Source organism: Macaca mulatta, chromosome 14, assembly GCF_049350105.2.
Source record: "Macaca mulatta isolate MMU2019108-1 chromosome 14, T2T-MMU8v2.0, whole genome shotgun sequence".
NCBI lineage: Eukaryota > Metazoa > Chordata > Mammalia > Primates > Cercopithecidae > Macaca > Macaca mulatta.
Window position 1 is genome coordinate 95,262,156 of NC_133419.1, and position 21,840 is coordinate 95,283,995.

General features: G+C 36.4%; 1 protein-coding gene across 7 annotated transcripts in view; it reads right to left on the reverse strand.

The window, feature by feature from the left end:
* The window catches only part of MRE11 (MRE11 homolog, double strand break repair nuclease), a 78,028-nt gene that overhangs the window by 51,443 nt on the left and 4,745 nt on the right, over window positions 1-21,840 (reverse strand). For all 7 annotated transcript variants that reach the window (XR_013404262.1, XR_003722726.2, XM_077964214.1 and 4 more), the window contains exons 4-9: window positions 18,303-18,463; window positions 11,691-11,778; window positions 10,684-10,825; window positions 8,235-8,349; window positions 3,523-3,708; window positions 2,420-2,591 (exon numbers count right to left, since the gene is read on the reverse strand). Coding sequence is in view for 5 of the 7 variants with exons in the window: in XM_077964214.1 (XP_077820340.1) it covers window positions 2,420-2,591; window positions 3,523-3,708; window positions 8,235-8,349; window positions 10,684-10,825; window positions 11,691-11,778; window positions 18,303-18,463 (864 nt within the window). In the remaining 2 variants the exon portion in view is untranslated. The remainder of the gene's footprint in view (window positions 1-2,419; window positions 2,592-3,522; window positions 3,709-8,234; window positions 8,350-10,683; window positions 10,826-11,690; window positions 11,779-18,302; window positions 18,464-21,840) is intronic.

Below are 21,840 nucleotides of genomic sequence, written 5' to 3' on the forward strand. Positions count from 1 at the left end.
GTTCTTTATAATTTTTCAATCTCTAAAGTAATTCTTTTAGAATAAAATTTAAAATATTACTACTCATGTTTCAATTTTCTACTCATGTTTCAATAAGGCTTTCCTCATCTTACCAACTTAAAACCAAGTAAGTCTAGTTTTTGCAGTCATATGATCCATGGGAGACTCACCAGAAGACTTAGGGATCTATAAGCAAGGACTTTGGATTATTTATCTTGGAAGAGTTCAAGGTAAAAGAAAATAAGACTGATGTTTTCAAATATTGGAGTTGTCTCATACTCTGAGAGGACAAGATTATAACATTTTAGACTTGAAAGAGATCTGAAGACAAAAGCACTTGTTCTATATTGTTCTTAAGGGGAAAACCAAGTTACAAGGAGACAGTATTAGATTCTTTTCATAAATGGTTGTGTGCATAGTGATTAGATATCTTCAGATGGCCAACTTCATAGTTGAACAATTCTAGTTCTCAGAAAGTTCTTGTGTTGGAACAAAAACTGCCTTCTTATAACTTGGTTCTGATCTCAAGAACAATACAGAACAAGTGTTTCTGTACTCAGATTTCTTTCACATCTAAGATTTTATAATCTTGTCCTTTAAACTGTCTGTAACAATGAAGTCCAACAGAACTTTCTGTAATGTTTTTATGTGTGCACATTCAATTTTTTATATGTGCATATTCAACACGGCTGCCAAAACCACATGTGGATATAGACTACTTGAAATGTGGCTAGTACAAGTGAGAAACTGAATTTTAAATTTAAATGTGATTAATTATATATAAACAGCCACATGTGCTAGTGACTACCATATCAGACAGCACATAGAAAATCTATAAGAACATGATCTCCTAGGTCAATTATTTCAATCCAACAAGCATTTATAGAGCATCTTTTTGCCAGGTACTAGGACAAGTGCTGAGACAGAAAAGTAAGACATGGGCCCTGTCCTCAAAGAGTTCAGAAGAGACTCACATGCTTATAAATAATAATATAACTTAACTAAGTACAATAATAGAAAGGTACATAAAATACAGCGACAACAGAAAGTTATGTGCACACCTGGTGTTTAAAATGAACCTCTATTACTTTAACGTCACCAGCATCTACTTTCCTCCCTGGATTCATGTCACCAAAGCCCACAGGATTTAGGTGAAGTTCATACAGTGGACCTCAATCAGAGGTGATTTTGCTTCTCTAAGGACATTTGGCAAGGTCAGTAAACATTGATTGTCACGACCAGTTAGAAGGGGTACTACTGGCATCTAGTGGGTACAAATCAGGGAGAATACTGCTAAACATCCGAGAGTGCACAGAACTGCCTCCCACAATAAAGAATTATTAGTACAAAATGTCAACTAAGCCAAGGTTGAAAAACGCAGGGCTGACTCCAGGGAAGGGCACATGACTCAGGCCTGGATCAATCAATGCAAAAGCAAGTAATGCATTTTCTATCTCTTTGCCTTGAGAGATTGGATTTAGGGATGCCAGAATCTTAACCTACGTTTGAGTTTCTGGAGTCAATCATCTTGAAACAAGCACACTTTTAGTTACGTGAGTTACACATTGCTCAAAAAGCTGTGACACTGAATGAATTACCTTATCTAAGATTCAGTTCTTCTAAACTACAGATGGTAGAATCTACTCACATACAGCATTGTTGGCTGCTAGATTAAATGCTGTCAACAGTGCACATCACATACAGTAAATCGGTATCACTGGTCATAATTATTATCATTGTTACTATATTACATGATTTTTCATGAAAATAAAACATAGTAGGACAGCTGACACAGAGTAAGAACTGAGTGTCAGCAAGTGATGCTAATTAAGCTGTCAACCCACATATTATGAAATGCATTAATCCACCCAACCTCAGTAATGGCTGAAATTTTCTACAGAGATTTAGGGGTGGCAATGTGCACAGAGAGGGAGGTTTGGGACTTGCGTTGCAGCAATAGGGTGGACAGCAAACACATTTTTCACATTTTATTTGGGGTAGTTTTCAGGGCGAAAGGGACGCCTAATACAGATTATTAGAAGCTAAGGCTTTTCCCACACATGATAGTCCCTCATTCCTCAATCAAAGTTGCTGCCTGCTTTCATAAATAAAATGAACAAATCATCAAATTGGGATTAAAAAGGAGAAAAGATTATGTATTATGTTTTTGAAAAGGAAGAAAGAAACCAGGAGAGAGATTTAATTAAAGGTTTTTTTAACATCCAGTATTCCTCCCTCAATGACTTAAAAAAAAATCTTGGACACAATTAAACACATTCACTGAAGAACAGTGTCCTTACAGGCTTCAGGAGAATGTAATCAACATAAAGGCTTCCCTCTACTCTATTAAATTACTTAATTGAAGGTGAATAATTCTTCAACTAAAGTAGATCTCATTGACTTTATCAAAAAGAATTACCTTCTCCAAACAGAAGCTTTGTATGGCTTGGGTTACTTTAGGATTATCTGGGTTAAAAATATCTGGATGATTAGCCAGAACAATATCCTCCATGAAAAACTGCCGCACTGTGTGAAGAGGAATTTTCTGCATATTCATCTTCCTCCCTTTAATACGCAGCAAACCAACGTGCCTGAAATGGAGAGAAATGAACACCACGTCACAGTGTAAATTTCCTCAAGAAAACGTGCATGTGAAAGCTTCCATATTTCTTAGTTTCTACAAAATGTTTCTTCATAAACTAATACTCTTAAAAATAAATGTTTCTGCTAATTTAACCTTAATGTTATCATCACAGGAAAAGATGGTAGACATTTTCCTTCCCCAGAGTAAAATCAACTCATCCATTATTATTCCTGTCTGGTCAGTCTTATAAGGAAAGACAGACATAATAAGTATAATAAAATGATATCAGGACTATGATGGTAGCATATGTAGACTATAGTATTACATCTATATACCTATGTATATGTACATACATGTACACATATAGACAAAATGATTTTGCAGTGGACTCATGAAGAAAAAAAACCAATGAACATAGATTCTACTACCATATTCCTTAACCCTATTATAACAATCAGAACAAGTGATTCAAAGGATAAAGCCCATGATAAAAATTGAGTTTAATCACTGTTAACTACTTCTTAAAATCACATTATTGCCCCAAAAATGTTTTTAAAATGAGATACACGATATTGCACTTATAATCAGAAAATTTTCAATTAATTGGTTTTAGAATTTTTTATAAATGAACTTTGTGAAATTGGTAATCATCAACCTAAAGCATCTAACTTGAAATATAATAAAAATGTGCATCTTGAATTTGCCTAATGAGCAGCAAAATAACACCAACTGGATGCTCTCTTTTTGAAAATGGCTTAAAATCTGGAAAAACAATAAGACTACATAGGAGGATCAATTTTCAAAAATAAATCTATCATATAAATTACAATACTGCCAGTTAGCGGTAACCTTAACATAGGCCTTAAACCTATCAGATGATTAGTTATTATACCAAATATTTCTTAAAAATTGGCTCAAAATATATAACAATCACTCACTTCTTTACAGCTTCTCCTGGGGAAAGGGAAGTAACCACTGAGCTTCCCGGTTGTGAGATATAAAACAGCTGTTGTTCATTTTTGGTTGGAGCTATTTTACACTCATGTTCATGGCCCCAGATAACAAGATCAATGAAGTCATCCAAAAATTGTTCTGGAATGAAGTTAGTACTTCCATGTTTACTCCTGTATCAAGATTTTGAAAAATACAAATTTGATTAGAAAAATTTCATATTAATGAAGTCTACACAGATCTTTCTTTCTCCATTCACTGAAGATTTTATTGCATCCTTCTATGTACCAGAAAGTGTGCACAGGATTGGGAATGTAAAGATCATCAATACTAATTCCTGACCTTGAGAGCTTTACAAACTTATAGGACACAGACAAGTAGAAACCCTAAAAGAGAAAGCAGTCAATTCTACATTTGGAGGAAGAACATGAAAGGTTTCACATAGGAAGGATTTCCCCTTTGGTCAATCAGAAAAGCATGAACTCTATCAATAGTAGAAATCTATAAATCAGTCTAACTATACACTAGAGAAAACATACAGAAAATGAAAGTAAATTAAGTATAAATATGTCCAGTAATTTCTTAACATTATTTTTTTACTAATAAATATAATGGGAGTAAAACTGTCAATCTCACATAAATGCTAAGAGTTTTTAATATCAAATATTAAATAAGTGATTTGCAAACTATGGTCTTATAAATATATCAGTTATTATTTAAAGATACATGAAATGCAAGGTGAGAGAAGACAAGAAGGAATAGTTTCCCCTAATATTAACTTACATCATTGAAGATTCAAGTAAAAGTGTTCACATACTTTAACCCCGAGCATTCATTTAATCCAACCCAATATTCTTTCATTCACCCAACAAATACTGTTACCCAAACACTGTCTACTTTATGTCAGATGTCCCAGGCTTCTCCAGATATGGAAGACACAGCAGTGAACAAAGTCCTTGTTCCACTGTGGGAACAAGCAATACAGGTTGAGTCCCTAATCTGAAAATCCAAAATCCAAAATATTTTAAGTGCCAACATGGTACCACAAATGGTAAATTCCACACATAGATACTTCACACAAACTTTGTTTCATGCACAAAATTATTTTAAAACATGTATAAAATTAACTTAAGGCCACGTGTGTAAGATATATAAAAAATGTAAACAAATTTCATATTTAGACTTGGGTTCCATCCCCAACATATGTGCAAATATTCCAAAATCTTAAAACACTTCTGGTCCCAAGCATTTCAGATAAGGGATACTCAATGTGTAATACAATATGTATATGCGTGTGTGTATGTATGCACACGCATAACTTGTCAGTTAGTGATAGGTGCTATAAAGAAAAATAAAGGGAAAAGTGACATAGAAGTGGCATACTCCTCTCTACATATACAGGGTAGTCAGGAAAGTCCTCTCTGACTAGCGTCAAACGAGCACAGAACTGAAATGAAGCATCAATACGCAGAGAAAGGAAGTCCTAAGCAGTAGAAGAGCAGATGGTGCTGAAGTGGGAATGTGTTCAATGAATTCAAGGAACAGCAAGGAAAACAGAAGGGCTAAGTAGAATAAATGCAGAAAGACAGAAAATAAAATCAAAGAGTACACAGGCTTTTGCATCCAGGAGAGTTTTTATGTAAAAAACATAAATCTAAGGTATGAGATTATCACAACTACTAAAGAAAAGCAGAATAATTCCCAAATACAAAATGATGCCATTGTGCCTTGAGTGCTGGTTCTTTCCTAGAAGAAGGGAGGATGATGCTGGTAGGCTGACTGTAGTTTGTGACCTAGAAGTGATCAACAATATCCTTGCTGAAAGATTTTGCATGACCAAGTCATCTGCAGATTCAGATTCTTTCTTCTTTGAAACAAGAGAAAAAAACAGTTGATGTAGAGAAACAAATGGGAAACAAGGCAAAATGCAGAAGGCTCAAGATTCTTACTCAATCTGAGTTATTTTTTTTTCAAATAACTCTTACAAAAGCAGAAGCATCTTAAGAATGCACACGGTGACAAATGAATCTAACAGCATTACCAAAGAATCACATAACCACAGCGAATGGGGTGGGGAGAAAAGGAGCTAAGTTAGTTTGGAAAATTATGTTTCAATTAGATACAGAAAGGCCAAAGACTAAAATAACTTACATAAACATTGTAACCTAGTTGGGAAAGTTGTTTTGCACAGGGATATGAGTTAGCAATTTTGAAATTACTTTATAATTTCAAATTATACTAGAATTGGAAATATAATTAAACCAGGATTGAAAAATTAAGTAAATATATACATTTATAATATGATCCAGGCTTCTGTTAGACAAAGAAGTCACAAGTAAGGAAAGGGAGAAGACAAAAATGGACCTTGTAGGGCTGGATTAGAATCAGTCTGAACTTATCACTGGTTTTTTAAGCACATATATAGACGTGTATGTATGTATGGGTTACTATACACACATATATCTATTTCCATAACTCTGTTTATTCAGTGCTGAGCAAGTCCTGATAGCAGTAAGCACACCTACCACCCATTTGTGGGTTTCTGAATACCACTCTCCAACAAAAAGAATCACAGCACCTTGGAGAAATGGTTGATTCCAGGGCTAGGTAGGAAAATATCAGGTTGGTGCAAAAGTAATTACGATTTTTGCCATTATAAGAGCCAAGAGCCTTGAGCATCTTGAGGTACCAAAAAGCTAAGGTCATGCCCCCCAAACATGTGGGGAGACATTGAAAGGACACAGCAGCCAACATAAAAGAGAACGCAATGGTCAAAGCTGGAACAATCTGAGGAACAGTAGCAACTAAAAAACTGATAGTACTAGATCTTCAAGTCCATAATGACATAAATAAATAAGTAAATAGAGAAGAAGGGACAAATTTTCCTTACAGAGAATTCCATTAATAAATATAGAAAGAATGAAGGAAATCAAAACTTACAATTAAAATACCACAGTATTAATTATTGGAAATAAGATCACCCATGGATGCTAAAATTAATGGGTAAAAGTTTAAGGTGAAATGGGATATTTGCATAGTCTCAAAGTATTTTCCCAAAAATATTTATTAATTGAAAAGTAGAAAATGGAAACTTTACAGGAGAGACACCTGTTATACATCCCCTTAATTAAATGATGAGAGGGGCAATGAGAAAAATCAACATCATATGGTGACTACCCATTCCCCTTACCAATGCTGCCATTCTACCTTTCATTCTTGCTTAAATTCTTAGAATTACTTATGAGTTTTCCTTTTAACTCATCATCCCTACTTTGACATAGTACAAAAAAGTGGTAGACCTGGGAAGCTCTATGGAAGAGAAGGAACAAATCCCAGTGGTGCAAAGTTATATGAAGACCACGCATATCTGAACTCTGGCCTGCTCCTCCTTTGAAACTCACAGTTTATTCAAGAACTCACACATAAGACAACACAAGTCAGCCTCTTAAACCCTTTCTTTTACCGAGTATTTAACATAAGTCTGCATTCACTGAATGCACAGAGTAGCCTGCATTCAATAAATGTGTTCAATAAATACAGTTGGCCCTCTGTATTGGCAGATTCGTGGATTCAACCAACCAAAGACTGAAATATTCGGGAAAAAAACAATAAAAAATAACAATGAAAAATATAAATTTTTAAAGTAATATAGTATAACAACTATTTAAACAGTATTTACATTGTATCAGGTATTACAAGTAATCTAGAGATTATTTAAAGTACACAGGAGGATATATGTAGGTTATATGCAAATGCTATACCATTTTATTCAAGGGATTTCAGCATCCCAGGATTTTAGGTCCTGGACCCAACACCCCCCGTGGATACCAAGGGACAACTGTAATAAATTATATAGTCAGGCCCCAAATCCTTTGAGTTCTTCCCTTACAACTTCTCAGGTGTGTCCCTCCCATTTCTGCTTCATTGCCATCACCGTCACCACCTCATATTTTTACTGCAGTGATCAGATAATAAATCTTGCTTCTTCAAGTCTGTCTTCTTTTCAATCAATCCTATACCCTGCCAACAGATTAAACTTCTTAAAACTACTAACAAAAGAAAGGTAATCTAGCTATATTTGTATATTCTGGAAGAACACTTGCATATATGCAGCAGGAAACATGTATAAGAATGTTCATAACAGCAAGATTTATAAAAGCAAAAAACTCCTGTTCACTGACAGGAGGCAAAGCATAACTGTGCACATCAGTAAAAATAAATTACATTTCTAAGCATCAAAATGGATGAATCTCAGTAATGTAATGCTGAAAATAAGTTGGCTGTAAAATATATAGCATAATATGAGTATACATGTGATTAAACAGCAAAAAAAAAAGCAATGAAATAATTAATTCAAAATTAATAATGCTTCCCTTTGGGATAAGGGGAAGCAGGTGGGATCAGGGAAAAGGAATGGGATAATGGAATGGATAATCCAACAAAAAGATTCTACCTTTTTGTTAAATTGAGGAGTATTCATGGTGTATGCCTCATCTGTATGTTGCAAATATTCTTGCAGGTATTAATATATACTAAAGACAATTTCAAAATGAAATCACACAAAGCAAATCTATATTTTGTCTGATCCTCCACTGACAACATTGAAAGATTAAGGGCATTTCACTGAAATAGGTGAGTTCAGAAACAGATCTGGGAAACCTCAGCACTTGGCTCAAACTTTTTCAGAGAAAACTTTTACCTGTTCTGATGAATCACAAATAAGTTAAACCAAGAGTTCTCATCTTCTTTTGGTCTCAACATTGTTACTTTTTTATTGACAAACATTCGATAGAGCCTTTCATCTGGAATGGATCCTGAAATGGACATTACATTATTTTTAAATTGTTTTCTTACTTTGGCTTAAAAAATGAATCTATTTTGCTTCTAAATTATGTCCTTCTCAAAGTATTTCACTTTACTGTTGGCAGATACATTTGAATTCTGGAATCATTTATAAATGGATATGTTCCAGGTTCTTTTTTTTATCTTTTTTTGTTTTGTTTTTAATTGAGACAGGGTCTTGCTATGTTGTCTAGGCTGGTTTCAAACTCCTGGGTTCAAGCAATCTTCTCGCCTCAGCCTCCCAAAGTGCTGTGATTACAGGCATAAGCCACCATGCCTGGCCGTTCCAGGGTTTTGTTTTGTTTTTTTCAACAGAGTCTTGCTCTATTGCCCAGGCTGGAGTGCAGTGGTATGATCTTGGCTCACTGCAACCTCCACCTCCTGGGTTCAAGTGATTCTCGTGCCTCAGCCTCCTGAGTTGCTGGGATTGCAGCATGCACCACCACGTCTGGCTAATTTTTGCACTTTTAGTAGAGATGGGGTTTTGCCACGTTGGACAGGCTGGTCTTGAACTCCTGACCTTAAGTGATCCACCTGCCTTGGACTCCCAAAGTGCTGAAATCGCAGGCAGGTGCCACCATACCCAGCCTGTTCCAGGTTCTTGATAAACAGTAGTTAGTTGCATTAAAAAAAAATTTTCCATTTCAGGCATATATATGTTCAAAACCAGCAAAATGTAGAATAAAAATGTGAGTTTCCTATGCTTAAATTCTTATTAAAACTTCTAGTAATACTATTTTTCACCATCCCTTTGTTATAAATTATATATTCTTTTGATCTAACATATATATTATAACATGTGCAGAAATAAGTATTAAAAGGGATGATAAAAGTGTACTTAAAAACAATATTCTTATATTGTTTTAAATAAAATATATTGTGCTTTTTAAATAATTCAATGACTTTCAAACAATTCTCATATTCCATAAGTTCATCTTGATCTAGTGAAGGAAACTAACAAAAACAAGTCAACAAAATAGTTACAAACATTGAATATTATGAAAGGAGAAAAAGCCAGGATGCTAAGATGGAGAATTAACACCATCGAATTAAAAGGGTGGACAACACTGCTACTTTATATACGGATTAGAGAGGGTCTCAGAAGGAAAGCCAACAATGTAGAAGTCTAGGAGTTAGAAGTGGCCTAGCTCCCAAGGAGAATTCCACAGGAGTGGCCAATGGAATAAATGGCTAAGGTGGAATGCAGAACATGTAACTGGAGACAAAAAAAGTCAAGGCACACAAAGCCCAAGGCATTAGAAGATTAATCTACTTCAGTGTTGAAACACTGAAAACACTGGCAAAATTGAAGGTGGGTAAGTAGTAAAAAGTCTGAGAGAAAAAGCAATGCAGTTTAGCCAGATGGCAGAAGCTTAAAGGGAACAGGGTGTTTGCAGGCAGACAAGGAAGCGGTGGGTGGAGCAAGGAGAACAGTGATTCCCACTTTTGTCCAAAAGCCCAGGGGTAAGAGAACTGCATGGGACACAGGAACCTCAGGGGTCAGCTGGGCTTCACTGAAGGTTAGAAAGTAGAGACAACATTCAGAGAAGAGATAGTAATGAGGAATCTGATAATTATAAAAAGAGTTCCTAGAGTTTATAATGAAGGGTTGGGGGACAGGGAGAGGTGCAGGGTAGAGACAGAGTCTAGTTAAGGAAGGTATAATAGAACAGGATAAGATAAAAGTTTGGGAGAAAATGGATGACTGGGGAGATGTGCTTCTGGTGGTGACTGAGGCATAATGAAATCTGTCCTTAGTGTGAATGGAGGAGGAAAGGCAATTTTCTGGAGATAGGATCCCTAATAACACTGCAGTGATTAAAACAACTGTTAATAGCTTTTTTTAGAAAAGTATATTTCACTTCCTGCTGTATCACTTGCTGAATCAGACATAATATCCAGATTTCACTTTTCTTATCTCTAAAATATAAATAAACATGATGCTTTTCTACTTGCCAGAGGTGTTATGAAAGCTGGACAAAATTATAAGCTAGCGGTATTGTACAGTGAAGCATTAGACCTTTCAAAGACTTCCAAGATATCAAAGTGCTAATTATTCTATAATTCTAACATTCAGGATTCTACATCTGACTCTTAAAAAATCCCAAAATAATAAATAGTAATGAAAAGACATTTTCTCACCAAAAATTTTTACCAAAACCATCCATCATTTTTTATAGTCACCAATAAATAATAAGGTTTGCCCCATTTTTTCCAAACAGATACAAACTTATATCCAAAATTTTACTTCTCAATTGTTTGAAGAATCACACATGGACATAAAGAGTAAAATAAAACTGTCTTACCTAAACCATATAGCGCAATCTTTGTGCTTCCTTTTTGAAGCAAAACTGGACTAATGTCTATCTTCTCCACGGACATTGAACGTCCAAAGTGATTTACAAATCCAGCACAACTTAAAATGTCCAGGGCACAAAGTGCATCTGCCTACGTAAAATAATTTCAAAGAATGTTAGTGTGTATGTAAAAGTATCTACATGAATATCATATCACCTGTTAAAAGCATACTCCATATACTACTTACAAAAACATAGATGAGGACAGTGTTTTCTCAAAACAAAATTACAAAAGTATTTGCTACATTTTTTTGTACTACAAATCACCTACAGCAACTGGAATCACATGCCAAATGCAAGGTTAACATCTCACCAAAACTTAGGATGTCTTGGCCACAAAAAAATAAAAATCAGCCATGAGACAAAAGCTTTGTAATATTAAGCAAACCTCTTAAAGCCTGGGGAAAAAAGACCATAGCTCATCAGCGATTCATAATATTAATAACCAGATAAAATGAAAAAATACTTTGAGGGTAGGATCTCTAGTCTTACCTCCATATTAAACAGATAATCTAATTTAAGATTAGATTATCTAACAGATCATCTAAATTAAGATTAGATTAACAGATCATCTAAATTAAGATAATCTAATTTAGATTTAAAGATGTTGATGAAACAATCATTTCCTAAAAGTGAGATTTTATAAGACAGTTATAAAAACGCTGGCAAACTGTAAAGCGCTATACAAATGTTAGGTGTTCACTCCTACTCCTGGCTTCTTACTGTTAACATCAACACTAATGAAATAAAAGCATCGCTCATACACTAATTCTTATTCCAGATTTTTAAAAAAATCTAAAAAGCAGTATAAAAGTTTGTATGAATGTGAAAAGTCAACTTGACTTTTTAACTCAATTTGACTACTACACAGAGAAAAAGAGGAGGCATGCTCTCCACAGACAAACTAAACTGATCATTTCCAAAATTCCAACAAACCGTAAGAAAACAATAATTACCCCCGTGGGATCGTCATGATTGCCATGAATACTAAACACTGGAATTGAAATGTTGAGGTTGCCATCTTGATAGTTCACCCATGGAAATCTTAAAAAAAAAAAGTTATTTAAAATTTCTACAAGGGACAAAAGCTGTTTTCCCTAAGATTCTCCTCCAAAATATTAATGCAATCATAGGCAAACTGCATAATGTACATTGGCATATGATCACTAGCTTAGAGCTTTAAAAAATAAAATCGTAGGTGACAATTCATTTCAATTAGTTTGAAAATATCTCAAAGTACTACATTTTAAAGAAACCCCAACTATAATAAACAGTGCTTGTGGTATGTATGAGTAGTACATCTAATTAATGAAAAGTTAATAGGCCTTCAAAATTTTAAAAACTTAGCATATGGTTTTTATTCATAGTGGGGGGAGGGAAGAAAACCCATATACTTTAGAATCCCAAAGAGGTAAATTAAAACTCCCAGCTCTATCAATTATTACCTGTGCAAATTAAAGTCTCCTGTCAGCCCCTGCCCCCAGCCATCCAGCTCCCCTTCTCAGAGGCAAACAATGTCAGCAATTCCTAGTGCATTTTTCAAAAGGATCCTATACCTATACACACAAACAGATTTTCTTCCTCCTTACATAAATGATACAAAAGTACATCCTGCTTTTATTACTCAACATATTTTAGAAATCATTCCACATCAGTACATGAAGACCTTTCTTCTGCTCTGTCAGCCACACAGTACTCCATTACATGGATTACCACGATGTGTTTGAGCAGTTCCCTACCAATGGACATTTAGATTTTGTGCAGTCTTGTTTTATAAACAATGCTACAGTGAGTAATCTTGTACAAAGTAATCTTGTATGGAGTGATCTTGTACAAAGTAATCTTGTACAGTGAGTAACCTTGTTGCCCTTGTGAGTCAACCTGTAAAGGGATACCCGGAAGGGAACTGTTAAGTCAAAGAGTATGTGCATTTGTAATTTTGATAGGCACTGCCAATTTCCCACCATAGAGATTTACACATAATGCAATGGCAATGCACAAGAGGGACAGTTTCCCCCTACCTCACTAACATAGTCTATTATCCAGCTCTTAAATCTATGCTAGTAGATCTCAATGCTAGCAGTATGTTGGAATTATCTTGGGGATCTTTTAAGAAATGCCAATGCCCATGACATACTTAGAGAGACTCTAAAAGTCAGTTGGCCTGGAGACGGGGCATCCATATTTTTAAAGGTTCTTAGGTAACTGTACTGTGCACTCAGGATTGAGAGTCACAGACCTATGCCAACCTGATAGGAGAAAAATATTTCAGTATAGCTCTTTTTCTTATGAGTTAGATCAAACTTTTAAAAATACATTTAGGCTGGACTCGGTGGCTCACGCCTGTAATCCCAGCACTTTGGGAGGCCGAGGTGGGCAGATCACCTGAGGTCAGGAGTTCGAGATGAGCCTGGCCAACATGGTGAAACTCCGTCTCTATGAAAAACACAAAAATTAGCCGGGCATGGTGGCACACGCCTGTAGTCCCAGCTACTTGGCAGGCTGAGGCAGCATAAGTGCTTGAATCTGGGAGGCGGCGCTTGCAGTGAGCCGAGATCAAGCCACTGCACTCCAGCCTGGGTGACAAAGCGAGACTCTGTCTCAAAAAAAAAAAAAAAAAAAAAAGGTTAAATGTCATGTTATTTCCTTTTCTGTGAAGGATGTCCATCTTCTTTATTTCTTACTAACTCATGAATGTTATTGTCTTGAAAGAACTGCTTATTGGGGAATTCAGCCTTAATTTGCAATTGGTTGCAAATATTCCTCCTGATTGAACTCTGACTTCTGGCTTTGCTTCAGGCAGTTTTTGGCATACAGAAATTTATTTTTGCAAAGACAAACGTATGAATCTTTAAGGCTTCTGGATCTTGTATCATACTTAGAAGCCTTTCCAACATCTAGATTTTTAAAATATGTCTAACAGTTTCTCCTAGTAGTTTTACTGAATCCATTATTTCCCCTACATTATGAGCCAGTGACCTTCATCAAATACTAAATTCTTACATGTATTTGAGGCTATTTCTGGAGTTTCCATTCTCTTTCACTTACCTATCTACCAATTCATAAGCCATACCACATTTTCAATTATTGTAGCATTGTTATACTTCAAATCTAATTGGCTACTAACTCCTTAGTAGTCTTCTTTTTCGGGATTTCCCTATCTTTGTCTATTTTCTACATGAACTGTAAACTGGAAGATGAAATTATCCAAAATGTAACACAAAGGGGTAAAGTTATGGGCAATTCTTTTTTAACAGTATGATATATAAATGATATTCAGAAAGACAAGGGAAACAATATTTGAAAATATAATGAATAGGAATTTCCCCAAGTTGCTGAAAAACAATAATACTACACTAAATATATGATAAAGCCCACACGGGACAAAAAGAAGTAAATCCACAGCTAAGTAAACTGCAACATGTTAAGAACAATGAGAAAATCTTAATAGTTACCCGAGTATTGTCTTTATGCTAGTCACTAAGCATTTTTCTTATCACCTCAATCTTCTCAATTCTGTAAGACTGGCACATTTCTTACCCATGTCATGAATGACAGAACTAAGGCAGAGTAGTTAAGTGACTAACGTAGTTTTACAACTACTAAATGACAGAACCAGGATTTGAACTCCGACTGTTTTATACCAGAACCCACGCTCTTAATCACTATGCTAAACTTTCTAGCAACTCAACTCACAGTAGACTCCTCAACAGCAACGACAAAAAAAGAGTTCACCACCCGCTGACACTCCATGAAAAAACTACTGAAAACTGTACTTCAGAAAGAAGGAAACTGAATCTACAGAAAAGAAATGAAATACAAGAAACGACAGTGAGCAAAGAAATAGGTAAACATGTATATAGGGTGGGGAAACAGTTTTCTTTTTTTTTTTTTTTTTGAGACGGAGTCTCGCTCTGTCGCCCAGCCCAGGCTGGAGTGCAGTGGCGCGATCTCGGCTCACTGCAAGCTCCGCCTCCCGGGTTCACGCCATTCTCCTGCCTCAGCCTCCCGAGTAGCTGGGACTACAGGCGCCCACAGCCGCGCCCGGCTAATTTTTTGTATTTTTAGTAGAGACGGGGTTTCACCATGGTCTCGATCTCCTGACCTTGTGATCCGCCCGCCTCGGCCTCCCAAAGTGCTGGGATTACAGGCGTGAGCCACCGCGCCCGGCCTAGGGTGGGGAAACAGTTTTCAAAACAGAATGCAGTTTAAAAATAAGATAAAAGAAAGAAAACACTAAAGTCAAAAAATGTCCCGCCTGGGTGCAGTGGCTCACGCCTATAATAAATCCCAGCACTTTGGGAGGCCGAGGTGGGAGGATCACTTAAGGTCAGGAGTTCAAGACCAGCCTCACCAACCTGGTGAAACCCTATCTCTACTAAAAACACATAAAAAAACTAGCTGGGCATGGTAGTGCACACTTGTAGTCCCAGCTACTCAGGAGGCTGAGGCAGGAGAACTGCTTGAAGCTGGGAGATGGAGGTTGCAGTGAGCCAAGATCGTGCCTCTGCACTCCAGCTTGGGCGAGAGAGTGAGACTCCTTCTCAAAAAATAAAAAAGAAAAAATGTCTCGAGTTTTAGATTTGAATAGAAGGAGGATAGAGACACTGATTACAATTTTTAAAAACAAGGATGAAGTATTATACAAATCTTTTAAAACTCAATTATATATGCAGCCAAACTATCAATCAAGGGGAAAGTAAACATATTTTCATGTAGACAAAATCTCAAAAAAAAATTTACCTACCAATATAAAGTCACACTTTAAAAAATAAATAAGAAATAAATATGGGCTAGGCATGGTGGCTCACAACTGCAATCACAGCACTTTGAGAAGCTAAGGCAGGAGGACTGCTTGGGCCCAGGACCAGCTGGGCAACATAGTGAGACCCCATCTCTACCAAAAATAATTTCTTAAAAATTAGCTGGGTGTGGTGGCTGATATGGTTTGGCTCTGTGTCCCCACCCAAATCTCATCTTGTACCTCCCATAATTACCATGTGTTGTGGGAGGGGCCTCGTGGGAGATAACTGAATCATGGGGGCAGGCCTTTCCTGTGCTGTTCTGGTGATAGTGAATAAGTCTAAAGAAATCTGATGGTTTTAAAAATGGGAGTTTCCCAGCACAACCTCTCTCTTTGCCTGGCACCATCCATATAAGACATGACTTGCTCCTCCTGCTTTCAGTCATGATTGTGAGGCCTCCCCAGCCATGTGGAACTGTAAGTCCATTAAACCTCTTTCTTTTGTGAATTGCCCAGTCTTGGATATGTCTTTATCAGCAGCATGAAAATGGACTAATACAGTGGCACATGCCTATGGTCCCAGCTACTTGGGAGGCTGAGGCAGGAAGATAGCTTGAACCCAGGAGGTTGAGGCTGCAGTGAGCTATGATCATGCCACTGCACTGCAGCCTGGGCAAGACAGCCAGACCCTGTCTCAAAAGCAAAATTTAAATAAATAAATAAATAAATAAACAAACATGAGTATGTCTATTCTCATGGGTTAGTATGTACAAATATTTTTCTTAGCTCTGTCCACTGAGAGCCTAGAAGCAACAATACAATAGTAATGTGCACATCTAACATCCAGATCTTGGTTTCCAAATACCATTCTCCAAAAGGAACCAGGGCTCCTTGAAGAAATGGTTGAGTATGAAACTAAGAAAGAGAAAGTACAAAATCAGCCTGGAACATCCTACAGTGAAAAAAATCAGAAGAAAGGGTGAGATATGGGGGTACATCAAAAGGATACAGGAGCCAATCTCAAAAAGAGCCCAATGGCTAAAGCTGGAACAATTTAAGACACAAGTAAATTATGATAGTATTAAATTATAACCCAAAGAAAAAAAAATGTCTGTATCTACTGATACAGACAATTGAATAAACTGATACAGACAACTGAATAAACTGATATAGAAAATTGAATAAACAAATGTGGGACAAGGGGCAAATCTTCCTTACAAAAGAATCCCAATTAATACATGTAGAAAGAATATAGGAAATAGAAAATCACAATTAGAATATCACAGTTATAACTGTTGTAGGTAAGATCCACTGATGAATCTAAAATTAATGAACAAATTTAAGGAGGAATAGAAAAGTCGCACAGTCTCAAAATATCTCCCCTAAAATACTTATTAATTACTTTGGTGGTTTTATGTCCATCAGAAGTGGAAACTTAACTCCCCTCCCTTTGAGAGTAAGATGGACTCAGAGACTCAATTCTAACCAACAGCATATGGAAAGGAAAAAATAATGACTTTACACTGGAGAAACCTGGCAGAGACCGGCTTAACTAAGTGATCAAGGTTAAAATCACCAGTGATAAATCAGGTTGATGTCATGCACCTCCTGATGTGATGTGACTGAAAGGGTCACTTCTTGAATATTCTCCCCCGAAACCTGTAATCCCAATCTAATCATAGAAAGCAAGAGAAAAACCCAAATTGAGGGACAGTCTACAAAATACCTGACCTCTTTATAAGTATCAAGGTCACGAAAGACAACAGAAAACCTGACACGGGCTAAAGAAACTAAGCAAACTTTTCTACTAAATGCAATGTGAGATCCTGTACAATGTTTAAGACATGATGGGCTGGAAGTGGTGGCTCACGTCTGTAATCCCAGCACTTTGGGAGACCAAGGCAGGTGGATTACCTGAGGTCTGGAGTTCGAGACCAGCCTGGCCAACATGGCAAAAACCCCATCTCTATTAAAAACACAAAAATTTGCCAGGTGTGGTGATGGGCGCCTGTAATCCCAGCTACTCAGGAGGCTGAGGCAGGGAGAATTGCTTGAACCCAGGAGGCGGAGGTTGCAGTGAGCCAAGATCATGCCACTGCACTCCAGCCTGGGCAACAGAGTGAGACCCCATCTCAAAAAAAAAAAAAAAAAAGAAAAAGAAAAAACACATGATATTTTTATAATACAGGGATTGACAAATATCATTAAGTAGTCCCAAAGGCACAAATGGAAAAAAAGAAAAAACAATAGATTTAACTACATAAAAATTAAGTATTTCTGTCAACAAGAGTCCATAAACAAAGTCAAAAGACAAGCCACAAGCCACTAATTGGGAAAAAATATATGTATCACAAAGGTTTACTAACTAGAATATATAAGTAACTTCTGCAATTCAGGTAGAAAAACAAACAAACAAAAAAATCTCAGTTTTCAAAATAGGCAGATGATATGAACAGGAGAGGATACCAAAATGTACAATAACCTGAGAAGATATTCAGTCCCAACTTTTTTTTTTTTTTTTTTGAGATGGAGTCTTGCTCTATCACCTAGGCTGGAGTGCAGTGGCACAATCTCGGCTCACTGCAACCTCTGCTTCTGGGACTCAAGTAATCCTCCCACCTCAGCTTCCCGAGTAGCTGGGTCAGTCCCACTATCAATTAGGAAAATATAAATTAATATGACGATGTACAAAAAATTCAAAGAATATATTTACTAAGAAAATAGCTTATATGGAAAGCAAAATGGTTAACTGTGTGTTTGTGCGTCTTATACAGAAAATACCATACACAAGTAATCATTCACTCAAGTAAATAAATATACTTACTTACTAAAACCAAAGTTGACTGACTGATCACTGAGAATTTCAAACTGGACAGGCCTATCACCCATACAATATTTTCTTAATAACTCGAGGCAGGTGTGTAACGTTTTCCTTGAGGGCTTATTTTCATGAAAAAGATCACCGCCTAACAAAATAAAATCCACCTGATCAACAGAAAAAGGTGTTAAAATTAGTATGTTTTACAGGTAACATTTTTATAAACTGCAGATGAAAGAGATTAAAAAAACAAAAGACACTATTATGTATGGCAATTTAAAAACTTACATTTTATTTATTCAAAGGGACTTTCAAACTGGTAATTAATCTGACTCTAATTTAGCTGACTAAGCTATCTTAAAAAAAAGCCATCTTCCAATTACACCAAGTCTCTGATTCAAGCTACACAAGGTGATCATGTTTTTTCTATTATTCGAATCAAACATAAACTCAGCACTTTAACAGAATGTATGGAAGAGATACCAAATTCAATCCAAATCATTCATTTAATTCATTCAGCATTTATTTAGAATTCCTACAGGTTCCAGAAGCTAAAAAAATAGCAATCTACAAAACAGATTATATCCCTGCCCTCATTAAATACTGACTCTATGCAAGACCCTCTGCTGAGTCCTGAGGATACAATGATGAATAAAATATCATCCCTATCCTAAATATATCCAAACTCTAATGGAAGAGGCAAACTGTTATACATCTAAACATAAGTCAAACTCTGGGGTGTACTAGAATGGACACGTAAGCAACCAGCAGCAGAGATGACACTACGACGAATTTGAACTCAAGGCAGGACAATTCGCCTGCGGACACAAAGTCTAGAAGGGATGAACTAACATGATGGCATGTTAGTTGCGCTAGGAAAGATAAATGATTTTGAGGAAGACATTCTAGGAATAACTTCAGTGAAGGAGTGAAGGAGGGAAATCATACAGAAAAAGTCTAACACAGGCTTTTAAGACATATACGATGCACCTAAAGAAACTTAAGTGCTTAATCATACAAAAGAACACAAGGTATAGATCACTGTGCGTATGGTAGTTAGGGTAACTTTAATAAAAATGTGAGATTTAAGCTAGGCCTTCCAGAATGAACACTATTTGAGTAAAAGGAAGAAAATGATCACAATCAAAGGCATGGAAGAAACAAAACAAAAACAACAAACCAAATGAAAAATATACTGGGGCGAAAAGAAGTTGTTGCTTAATGGGTGTCATTTTTGCAAGATGAGAATAATTCTGGAGATTGGTTGCACAGCAATATGAACATATTTAACACTACTGTACTGTACACTTGAAAATGGTTAACAAGGGAAATTTTATGTTGTGTATTTAATATATTTTGCCATCATTTGAACATTAAAAAAAATTTTTTTAAACTGGCTGGCGGTGACTCTAGGAAATATTGAAAAGAACACGACTCACTTCTGTGGTATTCTTGCCAAAAGTGCAGAATCTGAACCTAATCATGAGGAAATACTACATACAGTCAATTTGAGGAAGATTCTATAAAATTACTGGCCTCTGTACTCTTCAAAATATCAGGGTCATGAAAAACAAAGGCAAGGCAGATTCAGGAAAATGTACCAGATTAAAGGAGACAAAGAGACATGGCAACTAAATACAATATGTAAACCTGGACTGGGTCCTGGATGCCACCAACCAGCCTCCAAAGAGCTATAACAGACATTATAGGAACAATTGGCAACATCTTAACATTATACAATAGCACTGAATCAATACTACTTTCCTGGTTTTCCATGATTATACATGCAGTTTACTCTCAAATGGTTGAGGGAAAAAAATCATGTGTATTTGTAAAGAGAGGATAAAGCAAATGTGACAAAATGTTAGAAAACCTGGGTGACAGGTAAGGCATTCTATGCACCATTCTTGCCAACTTTTCTGTGAGACTGACATTGCTTCAAAATAAAAAATTTTTTTAAAAAAAGACTAAGAATCTAGGGAACAGAACTAAGACTGGTTAGTGGGCATGGGCCAACATAGTAAGAGACTTAAAAGTCAGGAAGAACTTAGACTTCAATAAGAAGAAATACTAACTACAAATCAAGAAAACGAGTAAACATAATACGCATCTAGAAGTCCCTAGGGGTTATGGGGGCTGGAACAGTTAAGATTAAGGAATGCAGGGAAGGGAAACAGTGGAAGCAGAGGTGAAGGAAAGGGCAAAGTAGAAGTAAGTAGCTTACTCTCAGGAGAAGATTCTGTTTTAGGGCTCAAGAGTTAAAAAAGAAAGAGCACATGCAGGATTCTCCAGCAGGAAACAGACCTTTGGCCACAAGTTTTTGTGCCTTCAGGGAAGGAAAAATTCACCTTACATTCTATTATTGAAAAGTCAAAAAAGAACAGATGCTGGTGAAATTACGGAGAAAAAGGAATACTTATACAATGCTGGTGGGGGTGTAAACTGGTTCAACCATTGTGGAAAGCAGTGTGACGATTCCTCAAAGAGCTAAAAATGGAACTACCATTCCACCCAGCAATTCCATTACTTGGTATATACCCAAAGGAATATAAATCCTTCTACCATAAAGACACAGCACACATATGTTCACTGCAGTACTATTCACAATAGCAAAACATGGAATCAACCTAAATCTCATCAATGGTAGACGGGATAAAGAAAATGTGGTACATATAAACCATGGAATACTATGCAGCCATTAAAAAGAACCAGGTCATGTCCTTTGCAGGGACATGGATAGAGCTGGAGGCCATCATCCTTAGCAAACTAATGGAGGAATAGAAAATCAAATACCACTTCTCCCTTATAAGTGGAAGCTAAATGATGAGAACACATGGACACAAAGAGGAGAACAACAGACACTAGGACATACCAGAGGGCAGATGACAGGAGGAGGGAGAGGATGAGGAAAAATAATGAATGGGTACTAGGATTAATACCTGGGTGGCAAAATAATCTACACAACAAACCCCTGTCATAAAAGTTTACCTATATAACAAACCTGCACATGTACCCCTGAACCTAAAATGAAAGAATCCAGCCATTGCCTCACTTAATTAAGAAACTTAAAATATATATACCCACTGCTTTCTGATTCTTTCTAAGCACTAAGATATAGCATGAACAAACAAAAGATTTTCACTCTCATGGAGTTTTCCTTCTAGTGAAGACAACAGATAAAAAATAAGTAAATAATTCAATAAATTATTTCGGATAGTGGTATTAAAAATACGCTATGAAAAAAATAAAGCAGAGAAATGTGATAAAGAGTGCTTGAAAGTATCAGGGAAGACGTCTCCAAAAATGTAAGACTTGAACTCTCAGAAGTAGGCCCCGCCAAGATCAATGTGCTCCAAGCAGAAAGAACTAGATATGTAAGGGCCTCAGAGTAGAACGTGCCGGTGTGGATGTAGCACTGTAAATCAGGCAGAGAGTAGTAGGAGATGAAGTTTCATGGCAGGGGCAAAGATCGAGTCGAACCTTGTAGTTTGAATTTTATACTAGATTCAATGGAATGACACTTGGAAAATTTTAGGCAACAGAG